Source organism: Carcharodon carcharias, chromosome 4 (genome assembly GCF_017639515.1).
Source record: "Carcharodon carcharias isolate sCarCar2 chromosome 4, sCarCar2.pri, whole genome shotgun sequence".
NCBI classification, from domain to species: Eukaryota; Metazoa; Chordata; class Chondrichthyes; order Lamniformes; family Lamnidae; genus Carcharodon; species Carcharodon carcharias.
The window spans coordinates 165,517,650-165,538,428 of record NC_054470.1 but is presented as its reverse complement, the minus strand read 5'-3'; the positions used below and the strand labels follow the sequence as shown (position 1 = coordinate 165,538,428).

General features: G+C 43.5%; 1 protein-coding gene across 5 annotated transcripts in view; it reads left to right on the top strand.

Annotated features, from left to right (window-relative positions):
• mast4 (microtubule associated serine/threonine kinase family member 4) overlaps window positions 1-20,779 on the top strand; it is a 528,952-nt gene that overhangs the window by 277,806 nt on the left and 230,367 nt on the right. Inside the window, exon 6 of one of the 5 annotated variants that reach the window (XM_041186024.1) lies at window positions 2,717-2,797. The exons of the other annotated variants lie outside the window; for them this stretch is intronic. Coding sequence (XP_041041958.1) covers window positions 2,717-2,797 — 81 coding nt within the window. The remainder of the gene's footprint in view (window positions 1-2,716; window positions 2,798-20,779) is intronic. 5 annotated transcript variants of the gene reach the window in all.

Here is a 20,779-nt window from a genome sequence, read left to right as displayed (position 1 = left end):
AGTTAAAGTGGGCTGTAAGGACTACGTAACAAATTAAATCAGCAATTTACATCTATATTACCACTTCTAATGTAGAAAATGTTTCAAGGTGCTGAAAATGGTCCGGGGGGGAGGGAAGGCAGGTGGTGAGGGCAGAAAAATATATAGAGAGAAGGAGTAAAGAAATGGACACCAAACCAAATAGGGAGGGCTACAAGAGAAGGCTGAAAGTTTGGTTGAAAGGGCAGGTTTTGAAAAGGTTTTTAAAGAGTAAATAGATGTAAGGGGTTTTAGTGATGGAATTCGAGTATGAAGGGAGGAAGAGGGGTTTAGAGTTTGAGGGCTGAAGGGAGCGGAAGAAGATGTATAAGGCTGGCAGAGGTTGCAGAAACAGGGTAGGGTAAGACTATAGAAAGGCTAAGACAAAAGAAAGGCAAAGACATATTTGAGGACCTTGAGAGGAAAAGCAGGACCAGGGATTGGCTGCTGGTTGAAGGGGACAGATGAAACAAGAGTAGGCTTTTTGGTGAAGCAGTGATGCCAGTTTTTAAAATGAGAAAGGTGATGTGTTGGGCCAGGGGGCATAGATAAAAGGTCAGTGTTGATTGGGCAGTGGTTCAAGGAGCAATAATTGAATCTTCTGGAAGGTGTAACTGCAAAGAATGTAAAAGGTAGCTAGAAACCCACCATCCATGGTTAATTAAAAAAGTTAACAATAGTTTCAAACTTAAAGAAAAAGCATACAATTGTGTAAAGAAGGGCAGCAGGTCAGAAGATTGGACAGTATACAAAAAACAGCAAAGAAGGACTACAAGATTACTAAGAGGGAAAAAATTAGAGCATGAAAGAAAGCTAGTTAGAAATATAAAGACAGATAGTAAGAGTTTTTATAGATATTTAAAAAAAAAAGAGTTAACTAAGTGAGCATTGGTCCTATAGAAAGTGAGTCTGGGGAATTAATAATGGAAAATAAGGACTTGGAAGATGAATTGAACGGGTATTTTGCATTGGTCTTCACTGTAGAGGATACAAGTAACATCCCAGAAATAGCTTTAAATCAGGAAATGGAAGGGAGCAAGGAACTAAAGAAAATTACATTCACCAAGGAAGTGGTATTGCCAGGATTTGTCACTGATCTATGGAGATCAGTACTGGGGCCTCAACTTTTTACAATTTATATAAATGACTTGGATGAAGGGACCAAAGATATGGTTGCTAAATTTTCTGATGATACTTTCCTACCTATCATTGTATGTTATGAAGAGGACATAAGGAGGCTACAAAGGTATATAGATATGTTGAGTGAATGGGAAAAGATCTGGCAAACAGAGTATAATGTGGGAAAATGTGAAATTTTCCATTTTAGAGTTTAGCAAAGTAAAAAGCACTTTGATTGAAAGTCCTTGGCGTAAGTCCTGAGATGCTGAATCTGGTGGTTTTATTCTTCGAGGCAAACTTATTACCCTTCTACACTTAGTGTTGGCAATGCTGTTAGAAACAGGTTCAGGAGTAGCTCATCATGCAGAAAGACAGTGGGGGTGTCTTTGCCTCCATGTTCCTGAAATGGTAGGAGAATTAGGCTGAGGAGAGTCAGACACAATAGTGCTTAACATGATTGAATCAGCTCTTTTGATAAATAACTTCACTGGTCATGTACCTGCTGCACTCAAATTTGAAGTTCTGGAGGTTGATGGAGCAACAATAGGGTCTTATTGGGAAACAGCCTTGAGGGTGAGTGATTTCATGAGAAATAAAGTTCTGAAAACAGATGAGGGAGGAACTAGTCAATCAACCATGGAAAAGGTATATTGATGGGTGTAAAATTAAAAGGAAGAACCTGTGGCCTGGAGTAGCTTAGGTAAGGACCTGGGGTGGAAGAACATTTTCCCCAAAAGTTTTATTAGAGGTTGAGGAGACTGAATAGGCGAGAGGAAGAAATGGTTAGAGATGGTTGCATCAGTGATCAAGATCTTGTGTGAGGAGGGACCACAAGAGGTAGTAACGCTGGTGGTGGGCATTGGGGAGTAGTGACGGATGACTTTGGCTGTAGGTACGGGTGAACATAGGAAGAGGATTAGGCCATCCAGCCCCTTGAACCATTGAATTAAATCATGGCTGAACTGTACCTCAACTCAATTTACTTAGCTCTATACCTCTTGATAAACTTACTCCCTTGAGGGAAATTAATTTTAAGGTGAAATTGAGAATGTCAAATGCTGTCATTATATAGGATTCCATTTTATTTACTGGTGTTTTGAGATCAGATTCCACAATTCTGCATACTTTTCTAATATGTCTGCCATTGGCCAGTTTGATTTAGTGTTTTTCATATTAAAAGCCTTTAACTTTTCAGCAACGCAGTATAAATCTTAAGATTGGTTAGAATTTGAACAAGGTGCAACTTTAAAGCACAAAACGTAAGTGAAATGTTTGAAAAAGAAGCCTATGAGAAGTAAATTTAATAATAGCCATACGTTTTAGGAAAATCAACTGAAACATTTACATGACCCTTAAATGCCTTCGAAGAAGGAGGCACTATGGAATAACCATTCTAATCTTATCTGTCAACAGCACTTCCTGGCAAATTTCTGATACATAATGGCTGAATTCCAGTAGGAAATATATTTTTAACAGTGTTTGTCAATTGCTGCAGCTTTTTACGTTCTCCATCTATTCACTGTGGAATGATATAAAGAACAGCCAGTTTTCTGATTAGATGTGGCATTTTAACTTTCAGCCTGACACCAAGAAGCTTGAGCCCTACTCCTACAAGCCCTTGCAGTCCATGTAGTCCACTACATGCTTTTCATTTTTGGAGGTAAGGGTATGATATTGTTATAGCCTGCCAAGGAAAAGTTCAATTGAAAATAATGTTTATACGTACATTGAGGAAGGACATCTGGTTTTTAATGTTAAGTGTCCAGTTTCTGTTTTGCTGTCATTTGCAGCGAAGTTGCTAATTTTATTCCTTATTTCCGTTACATCTTTGATTTGACAGTTTTCTTTGTTAGCTCCTTTTGCAGCCTATTCTGTATATTTTCATTTACCGCACCTTCGGTTGTCTCTCTTTTTTGTGTTTCCTTTCCCAACTAACTTGTCTGGTATTCTCCCAGTTTACCACTGGGACTGTGGATTTTGTGACATACTGAGCAGCTCGTGACTATGTGGGGCAAGTAGTAACCTAACCCGCCTGGTGGAGAGCTGAAGGGATCTGATCATCTGCCTGTTGTACACCCTGCCCAATTTTACTTGCAATTTGTAAAATAAAAAGCAAAAATTGGGCGCAGGGTGTGAAACGAGGGTCTGATCCAATCAGGTCATTTCCCCACTTAATTAAGTTAAAACTACTCTCTCTCAGAATACCCAGCTGGATATAACAAGAATAAAATACCTGTGAGGAATTATTAAAGTTCCTCACGTTTGTCTGATATTTAGCCTAGCTTCTGTGCTGGATCAATAAATGATATGGCTCACAGAGCTGATGAATTATTTAGCTTTGCCTACACGTTCATACTGCACTGTTGTTAGATGATGACTTCTATTGTTGCTTCCTTTACTTTACATTTTTAATTGATTCCTTTTGCTTGCTTTCTTTTTCTCGTAGACTCTTTTCTCTTTTTTGTGGGGTGCTGTTCCATGGGGCCGATTGCCATCCGGTGCCTAAGCCACGTGATCACTATGTGTGAGCTTTGTCAGTCTTCCTTTGAGCAGAGGAACTATGCTTGTTAGCTTTTAAAACTAGTAAAAGCTCATCAACAGCTTTGCAAAAGTGGACACTGCACAAAGAAGCTTGCAGCTCAAAGACAGGCACGTTTCTAGGCCCTATCACTTGCAAAGACGGGCCTGAGAGTACAATGGGGATATGAGCTTACTTTTATTTTTACCCTTCCATAACTGTAAAAAGATTCCGGGAGGAGACAAAATACGCAAATGTTTAATGGATAGAATTAATGAATTTTGAAACTATTAAAGGGACATGTGAATTCTGAGGACAAGAGACTTAGGGCAGAATTTTTTCTGCCTGGTGGCATCGGATGCCCTGGCGGGCATGAGCGGAAAATATGGAGGGACAGCCAAAAATCAATTTCATGCCATCATGAAACCAGTTTGCAATCGACCGCTCCGCCTGTCAATACGAGCCAGGTTTCCCACCGTCGCAGGTCGGGAACTTAATTTTAATACATTTGCATCTAATTATAAGCCCTGCTCGCCAGAACATCCCTCCACATCAAATTTACACCCCATGTCAGCAAGAAAACATGCCAGTGCAGAACACACCTTGACAAGTATGACGTGCAGAAGTTGGGACTTACCGTCAAGGCCTCGCTCACATGCGGACACCCAAGGAGCAGAAGATGCTGGAGCCCGACAGCAACCAGATCCTGGAGGAATGTGTATTGCATTCTGGATGGATTGTCATGGACATGGCTCCACCATGAAGCAGCTCACGGAAGGTGGAAGGTCACCGTTGAGGGTCTGCTTCAGGACACCAGTGTTGTGGCCATGGACTGCTATGGATGATCATCAAGGGGGTGGAGAGGAAAGTGTAGGCTTGATTGGGAGAGGAAGGTGTTCTGGGATGGGGTGGTGGAGTTGGGAGGGAGACTATGATGGTGTTGGGGGTGGGGAGGAGGTTGTAGCAGGAGAGAATATGGCAACTGGGGAGAAAGGTGTGGGGGAAAGAGTCCGGGGGAGGGAGGGGCAAAGGGTGGGGGAATGTTCAGGTGAATGTGGAAAGGAGGGCCCTGTGGAGTCTGACTGCCTCCTGGGGAGTGAAAGGAAGGTGGGTAGTAGGAGGGGATGGTGAGAATGAGAGAGGGCAGAGTGAGCTGGTAGGGTGGGAGGGTGAGGGTGGTAGAAGGGACGGCGAGGGTGGTTTTTGGGTCTCGGGGGCAGACACTGACCTTGGGAAGGAGGAGGTCAAGGAGGTCAATGTGGATGGGGGTGAGGATTCTTGGGAAGGTAGAAAATGTACACGTTCACCTGGACATCTTGGAAAGAAAAAAGTTCTGGCTGATAGGTGACGGTGGGCAGATGGAAGGGCGGTTGATGGTGATGGGGGAAAATGACATGCGTGACTGGGGGAGGGGAAAGGACAGGGGAGCTGAAGACAAACTTCACCAGTACCATGTTGTAAAATTGAAAGTGAGCGGAGCCTCGTGTTGGTGGGGGGAGAACAAGTGCTACTTGGGAGTGCAGTCAGTGGGTGGGTGGAGATGCAGCTCAGCTTGGATGGACAACCGAAAGAGAACACCAGCAGGCAGCATAGAAAATGCTCAGGACATTGAGATGAGTGTGATGGAGGAAGGATCACGTAAGTGGGAGAGTGCTTGCACGAGGCTCCGAAAGGCCCTGCCACACACACACTTCTCCTTCCGGAATCACTCGTGGGTTGGCTGCATGCAGCTGAACTAGCAGTTGGGAGGGGGTGGGGGTGTGGTGGGCATGCAGGGGGAGGATTCATGAAGCCTGTAAATGAAGCTGAAAGACACCACCACACATTATACTGTGAAAATGAATATATTTTCAGATTATAAAGTGACAAAATGTGTTCACCTGTGCAACCACTTGTGATCAGAAATTCTTAACTTTTCTAGGCCTAACACTTCTAGATGCTGCCCTGACATCCACAGCAAGAGTGGAGACAGCCTGTGCAATGTTTGGCTCTGATGACTTCAGTGTGCGTCCTCTGGACAGCTGAGGCTTTGAGGGCCCTGGTTAGCTTTGGCTGTCATCCTGTAGGGACGAAGTTGAGGGGGCCACAGGCAAAGTGGACTCGGAGGGAGAGGACAGCGTCTGAGCTTCCTGAGTGGATGACCCAGGGTTGTACAGCTGCCACTCCTCCTCCCTTCTGGTGCCCGAGGGCCCCAGCCTGACTCCTTGAGGGAAAGGAACACCTGGAGGGATGTCAAGGTGCCCCATTTCCCTCTTGCTATGCTACTGCAGGAACTCACCCATGGCTCCATCCTTGGAGTACAGGTCTGCACACACCTCCGCATTCTGCTGGACCAGGGTCTCCGTGGAGGCCACCATCCTTCCCATGGAAACCTCCATATGCGCACATGTGGGCACCACTTCATCAGAGAGCAGGTGGATGCATTCCTCTGACTCACGTGCCACTCTGTAGAGAGAGTCCAATGGCTCTGCGTGATGCTCCCCCCACCTTATGCTGACTCTCCACGATGAGTTGGATGGCTGAATCCAGATGCTCATCATCTGACTCGGACCTCACGGGTACCTCTTCCCCGCAGTCCTACGAGTGCCAGGGAGCTCAGGTGAACTTGCCTCCTCCAGCTGTGGACATGTGTCTGAGCAGTGACCACCAGATTGAGAACCCGAGCCTGCTCTAGATCTAGGTCCCACTGAGGTGTGTGTTGCTGCGCTGGTGGATGACGTGGGTAAGCTGCTTCCAGGCTGCTTATTTCCAGCTCTTCAACCGAGGAGGTTTCCTCTTAGCAGGAGGCAAGGATGTGGCTGGAGCTGAGGGTTTGGCTGGCTGAGGGTGTTATTCGCTTGGCAGAGCTCCCTGTGAACCAAAGTAGAGATGATTAGTACATTGCAGCAGAGTCAAAAGCAGGAGAGAGAGCACACTCATTTGCATTGAGAGGGGGACGATGTGGTGCAAGATCCTCACGTGGGTGTTTGTCATCAACCTCACCATCGCCACAGGCACAGTCCATGTCCTCACCAGTTAGTGCGATGGCATGCTCCTCAAAGTGAGTGAGGGACCTAATGTGGGCCACTGCACCCCCCAGCCTGGGACCTCTCCCTGCTGATGTGAGCCAGCTTCTCCTACTTGAAAACAGATGGAGAGAGTGTGTGAGCTGGACACATGGCACTGCGTGGAATGTTTGCGTACTGAGCGGGGCCATGGACGGGATGAGGCCACGAGCTCCAGAGGATATGAGCCTGATGGAGATGCCAGGGTGTGTGAGAGCTAGTAGTGTTGTCTCTTGAGGTGTGAGATCCTTGTGGATGTGTGATGGATTTGAGAGTTGAGAGTGATGAGAAGAGTGACTTACACTGAGACCATTCATCCCCTTTCACCCCTGGGTGGTATCCTCTTTTGCGGGGCATTGGCGTTGACCACTGCTGCTACCGCCTCCCATGTTGCATTTGTCACCTTGCTTGCTGGTCTTCGCCCACTGTGTCCTGTGTTGAGGGAGGCATTGCTAAATCTGGGGTTAGCACGTTTCCTCCCTTTGGCAGCCATCAGTTCGCAGCAGCTTCCTCTCCCTTGAAGAGTGTTAACTCTGTACAGGGGCAGCTTTTAAATATAACGCCCAGTTTACTGAAGGCCTGATGTGATGGCGGGGCGGGCAGTGACCCAGCGTGTTTCCTGGTTATGCATGGTTAACGAGGCAGGATTGGGACAGTATTATGTTGTTATGACACAGTCGATAGTAAAAGCTGAACTGTTCGAATCCCAGAGGGAAAATTGAAACAAAATTGTCACAACTAATTTTCGATTTGCATAAATTTTGAGATGCGTGCCTTGAATCAACAGTAATAAGACCACCAAGCCTTATAGGTTTTTACAAAACTAGATTAAACATTTATTAATGAGGTAAATGATTTTAAATACATACATAGATCTATAAATTACTACTAATTAACTTTTAAATTCCCTTAATCAATCTAATTCCATTACACTTTTGTTAAGGCTACAGTAAGACACAGATCTTAAAAGACCCAGACAAAGAAGCATGATACCTTGAACAAGCTGAATTCAAAGTGAATTCTCTTCACTTCAGTCCCTGGAGACAGCAGCTTGAGGCATAGATGCTGAAGGCATTTTCACACTTGTAAGACCTTAAAAATGCCTTCCCTTACAAACAGCCTTCTCTCCTTTATACATTTCTTCCCCTTTGAATGCAAATACCCATTGTTTCACTATGTTTTTGGACTTTATCTCCTTGATAACAAAAACAATTACCAGTAATCTTTGGGAAAAATGAACACTGTTTCTAAACTTCACCTGGCTAGGTGACGCATTTCACTCCCTCTTTTGAAAACAATCTAGCCTGGTTTATTTAAAAATGCAAATGTTCCCTTGGCACCTATGTTTGTAAACTTCCCCATGTTCACCTAATTAACATTTCAAGCCTAAGTTCTCTTCTTACATAAAAGCACCCAGACTAATTCAATTAAATCTAATTCACACACACACGCACACACACACCCCACTATTACTCTATTTCACAATAAATTCCAATAATATTAGGAGAATTATTATATCTTCCTGACAGTATGAAAAGCCGCCATTGTGGCCAGCGGGTAAAACGTCCTTTTTTCCTGTTCGTATCCACACTTACTGCAAATCTGGGACAATTCTTGGTGTTTAAGGAAACGTAGGAGTATGCCAGCTGCGTGTTGCTCGAGAATTTAATTTTGTAACATTTGATCTAGTAGATTTTCTGGCCTCTTAGAGTCTACTATAATTGTACCTTTTTCAAACCATAAATAATTTTGCTTGGAAGTGTTACTGACTATTTAAGTACCAGCTGAATTTTTTGGTCGCTGGGCGCACGTGATTGGTGGGCCCAAGAGCGGGTAGGAATTGGGCCACAGGCCATGATTTCACGCTGGCAGCCAACCAGCATGAAACGTGCACTGAAATACTTGGAGCTGTCAGGGTGAGGGTGAGCCCTGACGTAAACGAAGGTGTGGGTGAGCGCTCCAACGGAGCTCATTGAAGGCAGACAGCTGCCCTAAGGAGCTGCAGATCTCCACAGACTAAAAGACACGACAAAAATGCTGCAAAACATGTCCATGCAGCACAATTAAGCACCTGAAATTGCTTATATTTAAAAAAAAAACAGTACCCAGATATCTCATTTTATTTTGTTTCCCCACGGAGATTTCATTCTGCCCTGGATCGAGGTTTGAGCAAAAATATGAATGCAGCCAGGAGAAATGGCCCATCTGCCAACCGTAAATGTGGACTGGCCACGTAAAATCGCTGTGGATTGCATCGTCAATGGGCTTAATTGCCCACTTAATTGTCGGCGGGCATGCTTCCGACGGCCTCGTGCACCCGCCGAGTGAAATATCGTGCAAGTGCTTGATTATGTAGGGACGCTCACCCGACATCATCTCCTGTTACTTCACGTCCATTCAGGCTGGGCGCCTGCCCACTGGCGGTCATTAAAATTCTGGCCAGTATTGTGGTGAAATGGGGTCAGAGAAGGGGGAATAATTGGATCCGAGATGCAGACCATCTTAAAGCCATTCATTCTGCCATTTTTAATATTCCCATTTAAAATTTCTGTGTCTTGATTTATCATGGAAACTGCCTGTTTAAACATGACGGGATCACCGAGTGCAATACCAAGGGGCTCTTGTAAAATTGAAGTCAATGGGATCGTGGAAAACTGTCCACTCTGTCTTGGCACTGCAGTGCCTCCATTGGGGCATGATGTGATTACAGTATGACAACTTTACAAAGGCAATTTTTATTATAAACGTGGACATGGGAATTTCTAATGGAAAAAATTGACAGAGTGTATACACTGCAGCAAGATTTTTAATTTATAATGCATTGACCTCCCATTGTGATACATATCAACAACTAAGGATTAGTTGTGGTCTTCAGCTGAAATGTTCATTCCCCATTCTTGCCCACAGCCATTTCATGCCTATTATGTTCTTTTGAACCTATTAGAAAAGTTAATTTTCAAATACTGGAAATAAGTTGTGATTCACTACAGTCATTAAAATTTGCGTGCAGAACATTGTAATTTACAGCATTTAGCATAAGGAGTTGAACGTTGTGTGCTCTTTGACTAAATGCCTGGCTGCAGTTTAGGGTTTGCATTCTGATCCCCTTATTGATTATTAATGTTTACAGCTCATATTTACATGTAGATGTTGACCTGATTACTCCATGAGAGCAAACTCACCGCCTCCATGCACACACAACCCTGCATGTCACTCCCAAAGTCATAGAATCTAACTGGTGTTGCGCTCATATATACAAATAATCGCAATAGTATAGACTGTAGTGAATCAAAAAATTGGGGAATCTCAGTGACTGGAGAGACCAGTAGATCTATTCCTATTCATCATTTATCATGTTTCAAAATTAAAGAAAATGCATTGTCACTCCAACTCCACTTCCTGTTTAATTTCCAAAACCTGCCAATTCCATAAATGTAATAGCAGGAGTGTTGAAATAACACCAATTCATGCATTTATACCAGGATAACACCCTTCTTATCTCAAATTAATATTGGCTACAACTAATCTGGAAAAAAAACCTTCACATAAGACAACAGTTGGGCTCCTTTTAAGGAAGACAAAATAAGAAAGCTGCATTTTTAAGAGGTTTCATATATTACTTCCTTGTAAACAAAATTATTGGCGAGCAGATTCTTCAGCTTCTGAAAAGCTGACTGGCAGCTTTAAAAGCAAATGTTTTATACGCATGGGCCAAACCTGTCGCAGCCAAATCTGACCTGGTTTTCACTTGTCTTCCATACATGTTCTTACAGTAGGGATTGGTGAATATGTTCCAGTTACTTTGGTTTTAATGTAAAGTACAAATTACATTGATCTAGGACCCCATATTTATCAAGGATGCCCAACTCTATCTTTCACTAACTCCAAAGCTGTTAATATCCTGTCTGACTAGCGGCCCCAAATTGCAGTTGTGGAAGAGTCAAAGTTCAATTCTGTTCAAAATCTGGAAAACCAAAGTCATCTCTTTTCCTACAACATTCTAAAATAATCAATAACATTGTATATCTAAATTCAGCTTCATCATTGTCACTGGTGGTCTGCCTAGGATACCTAGTGCACAACCATGCTATTCTATTGGCCTGGATGCTGATGGCCCCACCTCTCTCTACTTTGTTGATGTTCTACCTGATGTTCATATCACCAAATAATTGACGACTTGAATAATCTTTGTAATGGCTCTTCCCCTAATTTGCAAGAACTAACAAGTGAAGAGGGCATTCAGTACCTCTGCCATGCAGCTCTTCCTTGAGGCTTTCCCCTACCTGATTGATGCTATGTAACTACTAAGCCGAGAAAATAAATCTGTTTCTTAAGAACTCCCATCTCACTGAGGAGGCTTCAGGTTAATTCACATCTAACAACCTGCTCTGAAAATTCTGCTCACATTTTGATAGCTATGACAAATTGCATTGCAGCAGCTGAGGCAATCCACAACATTCTAAAATAATCAATAACATTGTAAATAAAATGACCCACAACATTCTTTTTTAAAAAGGTCAATTTGCCCCATCTCCCAATGTTCACAGATCCTTTAAAGAATTAGAGTCCAATCCAGATCAACATCTTCACCAACAACTAATCAGTTCTCCCTTGCTCCATACCCTATCTGTGTACCAAGTTTTGTTGAAATCCATCCATTAGCTTGAGATATTTTGTTTACAGGCAGACGAACAACCCAAGGGGTACGGAATTTGCATTCCACGCTATCGAAAAGATGTTGAAGTGCTTGCGAGAATAAAGCACCTATTCACTTGCATGCTGCTTAGTGTGGAGAAATACAAATAATAAAATGTTGAAAGGTTGTGTCATTCCTCACAATGTAGACCTGCTCAAGCCTGCTCTGCCATTCAATACGATCACGGCTGATCTTGGGTTTCATCTCCGCTTTCTCACCCGCTTCTCATTTGCCTTGATTCCCTGAGACCCCAAAAAATCTGTCTACACCAGCTACAAGTGTATTCAACAATGGAGCATCCACAACTTTCCAGGTTGGAGAATACCAAAGATTCACAGCCCTTGGAGTGGAGTAATTTCTCCTCATCACAGCCCGAAATGATTTACCTCTTAACCTGAGACTGTGTCCTCATATTTTAGATTTCCCTAACCTGTGGAATCAATCTCTGTGTTAACCCAATCAAGCCCCTTCAGAATGTTGTAAGTTTCAATGTGATCATTGTTCTAAACTCCAGAGAATATAAACCCAGTTCACTCAGCCTCTTATCGTAGGACAAGCCCCCTTGTCCCAGGCACCAATTTAGTGACAAAAACAAAAAACTGCGGATGCTGGAAATCCAAAACAAAAACAGAATTACCTGGAAAAACTCAGCAGGTCTGGCAGCATCGGCGGAGAAGAAAAGAGTTGATGTTTTGAGTCCTCATGACCCTTCAACAGAACTGAGTGAATATTAGGCGAGGGGTGAAATATAAGCTGGTTTAAGGTGGGGGGGGAATGGGGGAGAGAGAAGTGGCAGGGGAGGGGGATTGTAGGGACAAGCAAGCAGTGATAGGAGCAGATAATCAAAAGATGTGACAGACAAAGGAACAAAGAGGTGTTGAAGGTGGTGATATTATCTAAACGAATGTGCTAATTAAGAATGGAGGGCAGGGCACTCAAGGTACAGCTCTAGTGGGGGTGGAGTGGAAAGGGCATACAAGATTTAAAAATAATGGAAATAGGTGGGAAAAGAAAAATCTATATAAATTATTGGAAAAAACAAAAGGGAGGGGGAAGAAACGGAAAGGGGGTGGGATGGAGGAGGGAGTTCAAGATCTAAAATTGTTGAATTCAATATTCAGTCCGGAAGGCTGTAAAGTGCCTGGTCGGAAGATGAGGTGCTGTTCCTCCTGTTTGCGTTGGGCTTTACTGGAACAATGCAGCAAGCCAAGGACAGACATGTGGGCAAGAGAGCAGGGTGGAGTGTTAAGATGGCAAGCGACAGGGAGGTTTGGTTCTTTCTTGCGGACAGACCGCAGGTGTTCTACAAAGCGGTCGCCCAGTTTACGTTTGGTCTCTCCAATGTAGAGGAGACCGCATTGGGAGCAACGAATGCAGTAGACTAAGGTGGGGGAAATGCAAGTGAAATGCTGCTTCACTTGAAAGGAGTGTTTGGGCCCTTGGACGGTGAGGAGAAAGGAAGTGAAGGGGCAGATGTTGCATCTTTTGCGTTGGCATGGGGAGGTGCCATGGAGTAGGGGGTGATGGAGGAGTGGACCAGGCTGTCCTGGAGAGAATGATCCCTACGGAATGCCGCCGGGGGGGGTGAAGGGAAGATGTATTTGGTGGTGGCATCATGGAGTTGGCGGAAATGGCGGAGGATGATGGGGTGATAAGTGAGGACAAGGGAGACCCTATCATGTTTCTGGGAGGGAGGAGAAGGCTTGAGGGCGGATGCGCGGGAGTTGGGCCAGACAAGGTTGAGGGCCCTGTCAACGACCGTGGGTGGAAAATCTCGGTTAAGGAAGAAGGAGGACATGTCAGAGGAACTGTTTTTGAAGGTAGCATCATCAGAACAGATGCAACAGAGGTGAAGGAACTGAGAGAATGGGATGGAGTCCTTACAGGAAGCAGTGTGTGAGGAGCTGTAGTCGAGGTAGCTGAGGGAGTCGGTAGGCTTGTAATGAATATTGGTGGACATTCTATCACCAGAGATTGAGACAGAGAGGTCAAGGAAGGGAAGGGAAGTGTCAGAGATGGATCATGTGGAGGGGTGGAGATTGGAAGCAACATTAATAAATTTTTCCAAGTCCCGATGAGAGCATGAAGCAGCACCGAAGTAATCATCGATGTACCGGAGAAAGAGTTGTGGGAGGGGGGCCGGAGTAGGACTGGAACAAGGAATGTTTCACATACCCCATAAAGAGACAGGCATAGCTGGGGCCCATGCGTGTACCCATAGCCACACCTTTTATTTAGAGGAAGTGGGAGGAGTTTAAGGAGAAATTGTTCCATGTGGGAACAAGTTCAGCCAGACAGAGGAGAGTAGTGGTGGATGGGGATTGTTCGGGCCTCTGTTCGAGGAAGAAGCTAAGGGCCCTCAGATCATCCTGGTGGGGGATGGAGGTGTAGAGGGATTGGACGTCCATGGTGAAGGGGAAGCAGTTGGAGCCAGGGAACTGGAAATTGTTGATGTGACGTAAGGTGTCAGAGGAATCACGGATGTAGGTGGGAAGGGACTGGACAAGGAGAGAGAGAAGGGAGTCAAGATAATGAGAAATGAGTTCTGTGGGGCAGGAAACGGCTGACACGATCGGTCTACCGGGACAGTTCTGTTTGTGGATTTTGGGTAGGAGATAGAAGTGGGCTGTCCAAGGTTGGGCGACTATAAGGTTGGAAGCTGTGGGAGGAAGATCTCCAGAGGAGATGAGGTCAGTGACAGTCCTGGAAACAATGGCTTGATGTTCAGTAGTGGGGTCATGGTCCAGGGAGAGGTAGGAGGAATTGTCTGTGAGTTGACGCTCCGCCTCCGCGAGGTAGAGGTCGGTGTGCCAGACAACAACAGCACCACCCTTGTCAGCGGGTTTGATGACAATGTTGGGGTTGGACCTGAGAGAACGGAGTGCAGTAAGTTCAGAGAGAGACAGATTAGAATGAGTGAGAGGAGCAGAGAAATTGAGACGACTAATGTCACGCCAACAGTTCTCAATGAAAAGATCAAGAGAAGGTAAGAATCCAGAGGGAGGGGTCCAGGTCCAATTTAGTGAGCCTTGGTTGTACCACCTCCAATGCAAATGCCTCCTTCCTTAAATATTTCTTCTCATGAGAGTTTTGGAGTGACGTGCTCATGATTAAAATTCTGAAAGGTAAGAACAGGATAGATAAAGCAGTTTCATTGAGGGGCCAAGAATGAGAGACCATAAATGAGAGGTTAAATGCAAGAAATTTAGAAGGGAGAGCAGGAGAAATTTTTTTATACAGAGTTTAGTATATAAAGTCACTTGCTGGTACAGAACTTGAATTTAGTCTTGCACTCCTCAGGACAAATGCAAGAATGCCCAATTTAAAACTATCACAATTTCATTTTTTATTCATTAACAGGAAGGTTCTGCCCCTACTGCATTAGAGTACTAAGAGATAAAGGCTGTAAACCTTTTTAAATATTTGGTTTTATTGACATTCCCTGTAAAATGATTTGTGCTTTAGAGATTTGCTACTTTAGTTGGCAGTACAAATCAAAACACATTGATTCATTTTTTGGCCTTCAGATTCTGAAGGGTTAATTTTATTTTTTATTCATTCATGGGATCTGGGCATCGCTGGCTAGGCCAGCATTTATTGCCCATGAGAATGTGGTGGCGAGCTGCCTTCTTGAAGCACTGCAGGTATATTGCTGTAGGTACACCCATAGGGCTGTTTGGGAGGGAGTTCCAGAATTTTGACTCGGCGACAATGAAGGAAAAGCGATATGTTTCCAAGTCAGGATGGTGAGTGGCTTGGAGGTGATCTTCCAGGTGGTGGCCTTGTCCTTCTAGATGGTTGCCGTCTTGGGTTTGGACGGTGCTGCATAAGGAGCCCTCGTGAGTTTCTGCAGTGCATCTTGTAGATGGTACACATTGCTGCCACTGTGCATTGGTGGTGGAGAGAGTGAATCTTTGTGGTATTGGTGCCTATCAAGTGGGCTGCTTTGTCTTGGATGGTGTCAAGCTTCTTGAGTGTCGTTGGAGCTGCACTCATCCAGACAAGTGGAGAATATTCCATCACACTCCTGACTTGTGTCTTGTAGATGGTGGACAGGCTTTGGGGAGTCAGGAGGTGAGTTATGCGCCACAGGATTTCTAACCTTTGATTTACTCTTGTAGCCACAGTATTTTTATGGCTAGTCCAGTTGAGTTTCTGGTCAATGGTAACCCCCAGGATGTTGATAATGGGGGATTCAGTGATGGTACTGCCATCAAGGGGCGATGGTAGGATTCTTTCTTGTTGGAAATGGTCCTTGACTGGTTCTTGTGTGGCATGAATGTAACTTGCCACTTGTCAGCCCAAGCCTAGATATTGTTCAGGTCTTGCTGCATTTGGACATGGACTGCTTCAGTATCTGAGGAGTTGCGCATGGTGCTGGATATTGTGCAATCATCATAATTTATATTACAGGAAGAAAGGGTGCTGATTGGTTGGCAAGTTGATTCTGATTGGCTGAGGCATTGCCATGGAGAAAGCAATGGCTAACTATAGACTCCTGAAGCTCTCAGGGAATTCAAAAAAGATGCAAGGCTTGAACGTATTCCTTTTGGTTGCAGAGGACTAGTCCCTATGAATGTGTTACAGGCTCAGCTGATTATCTTAAATTGGTTACTAACACGTTTCAAACTGCTCCTATGCAGTTGCTGCGCGAGTGGCATTTTCCAGGATACTGCCGTCAATCCAAAAAGATGTTCTGCACACCACACAATTGAGCAACATTGTGTATGTATGTACGTATGTATATATGGATCACGCTTGCAAAACCTGTAACAACATTACCTTTAGACATAATTCCGTGATTGGGAGCACTTACTGAGCAATCCTGAGTGCACGAATAGCGACACCAAAAAACAGTTTAAGATAATCAGTTGAGCTCACAACGTGGCTCACTTACGCCTGCTAGAAGTGACATATATTCATTCACAGTTACCCATTCTTTGCAAACAAAAGGAATATGTTCAAGCTTTGCACCTTTTTTGAATTACCCAGGATCTTCAAGAGCCTATAGTTCTCTGTTGCATTCTCCATGGTAATGCCCCAGCCAATCAAAGTTGACTTGCCAACTAATCAGCATCCTTTTCTCCTCTAGTATTAATTGTTGTGATGGTTTGAAATTTGGCATTCTTGCATTTGTCCTGATGAGTGCAAGGCAAAAAACTTTGGCAACATGTGTCTCTTTTCAGCAATATTCAGAGCTGCGAATCTTTAAAACTTATTCCCAGACTTAGTAATTGTGGTAGAAATTATGTCAAAATTTGAGATTAGTTTGGATAGGTGGTTGAAGTGAAATTAGAGAGATATGGGAACTAAGTGGGTAAATGTGTTTAGAGTTATTTGCTTGCTTGGTGGTAAATGCTGCTGTGGACCCATTGGGCCAATTGGTCAATTCCTGTGTTGTAACCTTAATGTGTTTCTATAAAACTATACAGCTTGTGTCCTCTCACACAAAGTTTTGGATGTGCATTGCTTTTGTTTCTGTAAAGCTCCCAGTTTCCAGGATCTTGGTTTCAAAGTCCTTTTTTCCCATTTGCAAATCTCTCTAGGATATGGCACCACCTGCTTTTAGCAGTTTTCTCCAACCCTGCATCCTTTGGTTCTGGATTACTGCTAGTATCATGCTTCTTCCACTCCACCACCACAGACAATCCTGTCGTGTCTTCCTCTAGTTTGGAATGCTCTTCCAAAACCAATTTGCCGTGTTTGCCTTGTTCAAAGCATTAACTGACTCAGCAGCACTCTTGCATCTAGTTGTGAGTTCAGTCTCTTCCCTGATCTGAAACGCACAATCTATATGAATTGTCTGCTACTTCAGTTTAGTGTTCAAGAGGTGCTATAGTTCAGATGAAATGTTAAAACATTCACTCAAAGCTTCTTAGAAAACCTATCTCTGTAATGGTGTTTATTGTTTCTTTTCTCCCACCATCCACACTTTTGTTTTCTTCCCTACTCCCTGCTCTGCAGCTTTTATACTTCCAAGGTTCAATATGCAATTTCTTCGGTTGTAATGTTTGAAGGTGTTTTTAGGCCAGTGAATCTCGAACTCTGGTCACAGTCCCCTGGGGGTGGCAGGGATTGGTGGGGGAGGCTGAGGTTGGTGGTTACCTCAGGATTTTCCAGGATCCACAAAATAATATGAAAGTACAAACTGGGAAGTGGAAGCGGAGTGTGGCCACCTTGTGCAACACCACAGGGCAGAATTTTACGTCGACGGGATTTTACTGTACCGCCGAAGTCAATGGACTTTTGAACGATTCGCCACATTTTAAGGCCCCACCTTCTGCTGTGACGCACCTGGAGGAAGTGCATGGAGGAGCGTTCGGACCAAATCTTAAAACATCACTTAAATACTCCTTCCAGGCAGACCTTTCATATTATGTGTTATAAGTGAAGATGGAGGGGTCCGTGATTACAGTAAGTTCTCGCTTATCGTTGTTGTTGTGTTCCTGAAAAGTGCAACTTTAAAAGAAATAATGTTGGCCGAATCAGATTTTTCCATTAGAACCAGTTTAAAAGCTTTGCTTAGGTTCTGTAGGATCTTTCCTGTCAGATAAAAAAAAACCTTGTAAGTTTAAATTGCTAAATCATTGTATTCATAAATGAAGTAACTTTTAAAATAAAATAAATTTAAAAGTGTGAAATAGGCTAACTACTTGCCTCCTGCTCGCCGCCTCTCCCAACCCTCGTGCCTCCTGCTCGCAGCCAATCCTCCCACTGGCCGACCCCGCTGCTTGCCGCTTCCCTCCCCTGAACCACTGCTGTGAGCTAGGGGCCAGGAGCTGTGTGTCGAGAGACAGGAAGCAGCCCACGGAGTGAAAGCAGCTTCGAGTTGCAGGGTTGCGGAGGTAAGCTGCAAATTGGAAAGGGAGGGCAGGAGGATCTGGGAGTGGGAGAGGCCTCTCCAAAAAGGTGCAGATCAGGTCATGCAATTCTATGTCAGGAGTGGCATGGAACAACATTAATGCAAACTCACAGTGCTGATCGTGAATACCAGCCCCATTAAAAACACGATGTTAAATCAAAATGATTTGAAATGGGGCAACTTGTGCCTGGCAATGAACATCTCCAAAAAGAGGAATTTTAACTACCACTCCTTGATGTTCAATGGCATTGGCATTGCTGAATCCCTCACCATCATGTCAGGAAGATATAGCAGCTTGTCTGGGTGCTTAAGAAGAGAAGTTAAGTTTGAAATGTTAATTAAGTAAACACGGGGGAGTTTTAGAATGTGAAGTGTAAAAGGGGCAATTTGCATTTTTAAACAAACTAGTGTGGCTTGAATTCAAAAGTGGGGGTGTAGTGTATACCTAGCCAGCAGAAGCAGTAAGAAATATTGTGTTTATTTATTTTTCCCAAAGATTACTTGTAAAACTTAGTTCTTTGAGAGATTTTTATTATCAGGAAGGTAAAGTCCAAAGACATAGTGAAACAATAGGTATTTGCATTCATAAAGGAAAATATATATAAAGGAGTGAAGGCTGTGTAAGGGAAGGCAGTCTAAGTTTCAACAAGTGTGAAATGCCTTCAGCCTATATGTACCAAAAGGCTGCCTCCAGGGACTGAAGTTAAGAGAACTCGCTTTGAATTCAACTGTTCAGGGTATCGTTTACAAAAACAAAAATACCTGGAAAAACTCAGCAGGTCTGACAGCATCTGCGGAGAGGAACACAGTTAACGTTTCGAGTCTGTTTGACTCTCATACGGACTCGAAACGTTAACTGTGCTCCTCTCCGCAGATGCTGTCAGACCTGCTGAGATTTTCCAGGTATTTTTGTTTTTGTTTTGGATTTCCAGCAGCCGCAATTTTTTGCTTTTATCTCTGGGTATTGTTTACTTTGCCTGAGTCTTTTAAAGATGTGCCTTACTGTTGCCTTAACAAAAGTGTAACTGGAAGTCAGATTAAGTAGGGGATTTAGAAGTTATCATAGTAGCAATTTGTGGATCTATGAATGTATTTGAAGTAATTTCTTCTATTAATAAATGTTTAATCCAGTTTTGTAAAAACCTGTAAGACTTGGTGGCCTTATTACTACTGAATTCAAGGCACGCATCTCAAAAAATTTATACCAATTGTAAAACAAGTTGTGGCAGTTGTTTCAAGTTTCCCTTTGAATTATGAACAACTCAGCATTTACCATCGGCTGTGCCATAACAATCAACGTCCTGGAGTCAACATTGATCAAAAACTGAACTAGACCAGCCTTATAAATATTGTGGACACAAGAGCAGGTCAGAGACTGGAAATTCTGAACTCACCTCCTGACTGCACAAAGTCTGTCTATCGTCTACAAGGCACAAGTCAGGAGTATGATGGAATACTCTCCACTTGCCTGGATAAGCTCCAACAACACTCAGCACATCACCATCAAGAACAAAACAGCATGCTTGATTGGCACCCCATTCCCCACCTTAAACATTCACATCCTCCATTACCGAAGCAGTGTCAATAATGTGTACTATCTACAAGATGCGCTGCAGCAACCTGTCAAGGCTTCTTCAACAGCACCTTCAAAACCTGTCACCTCTACCGTCTGAAAGTAGAAGGGCAGCAGACACATAGGAGCACCACCCCCTACAAGTTCCCACACCATCGTGACTTGGAATTATATCACCATTACTTTATCATGTGAGTTGAAATCCTGGAACTTCTGCCCAACAGCCCTGTGGATGTCTTCTCAAAGGTGTATCAGAGGCACTTACATCCCATGAACAACTTTTAAAAATTTGGAAAAGGTGCCCTTCCACCAAAAGAAAATTGAGAAGCACTTTTGGGCTATTGTTTATGGAATTTTTTTAACATTAATTTCTGGTAGCGATTTTGTGCTGTCTCATGTTTCGAACAGTGTGTTTGCATTACTGATAATAGGTTGGTAACCGTTGCTATGGATGTTGTCAGGGGAATGCTGCAGTGCGGGGGAGGGTTGGGTATAATGCAACGTGGAGCTGCTCTTGAAGTGATGGCCACCGACAAATTAATTGCTCTCAAAAAGATATGGTCTTAAGTATTCTATTACACATTACTGATTATGTGCATTCTCCTTCCTTTAACCAGAAAATATAAATTAATTTTATGTTATTGTGCTGTGACTAAAAAAATAAAGAGAGCTTAATTTTTTTAAGCTTTTTGGCTGAAGAATAAACGCTGTTTGTTGTATTGAAAACATTTGCTCTTTATGGAATTTCTGGCGTAAGACTTAGAGTTTTAGCATTTTAATTTTTGGTCATAAGTAATAAATCAGAACCCTTAGAAAAAAGATGATCACTTCCTTCCCTTGGTATCACTTATGAATGACCAATTCGTCTTCAGAATGAAGATCCTTTTTTGATGAAGGGAGCTTGAAAAAAATATCAAATAGTTGACTGGTCAGTGCTTTCTGCTGACGC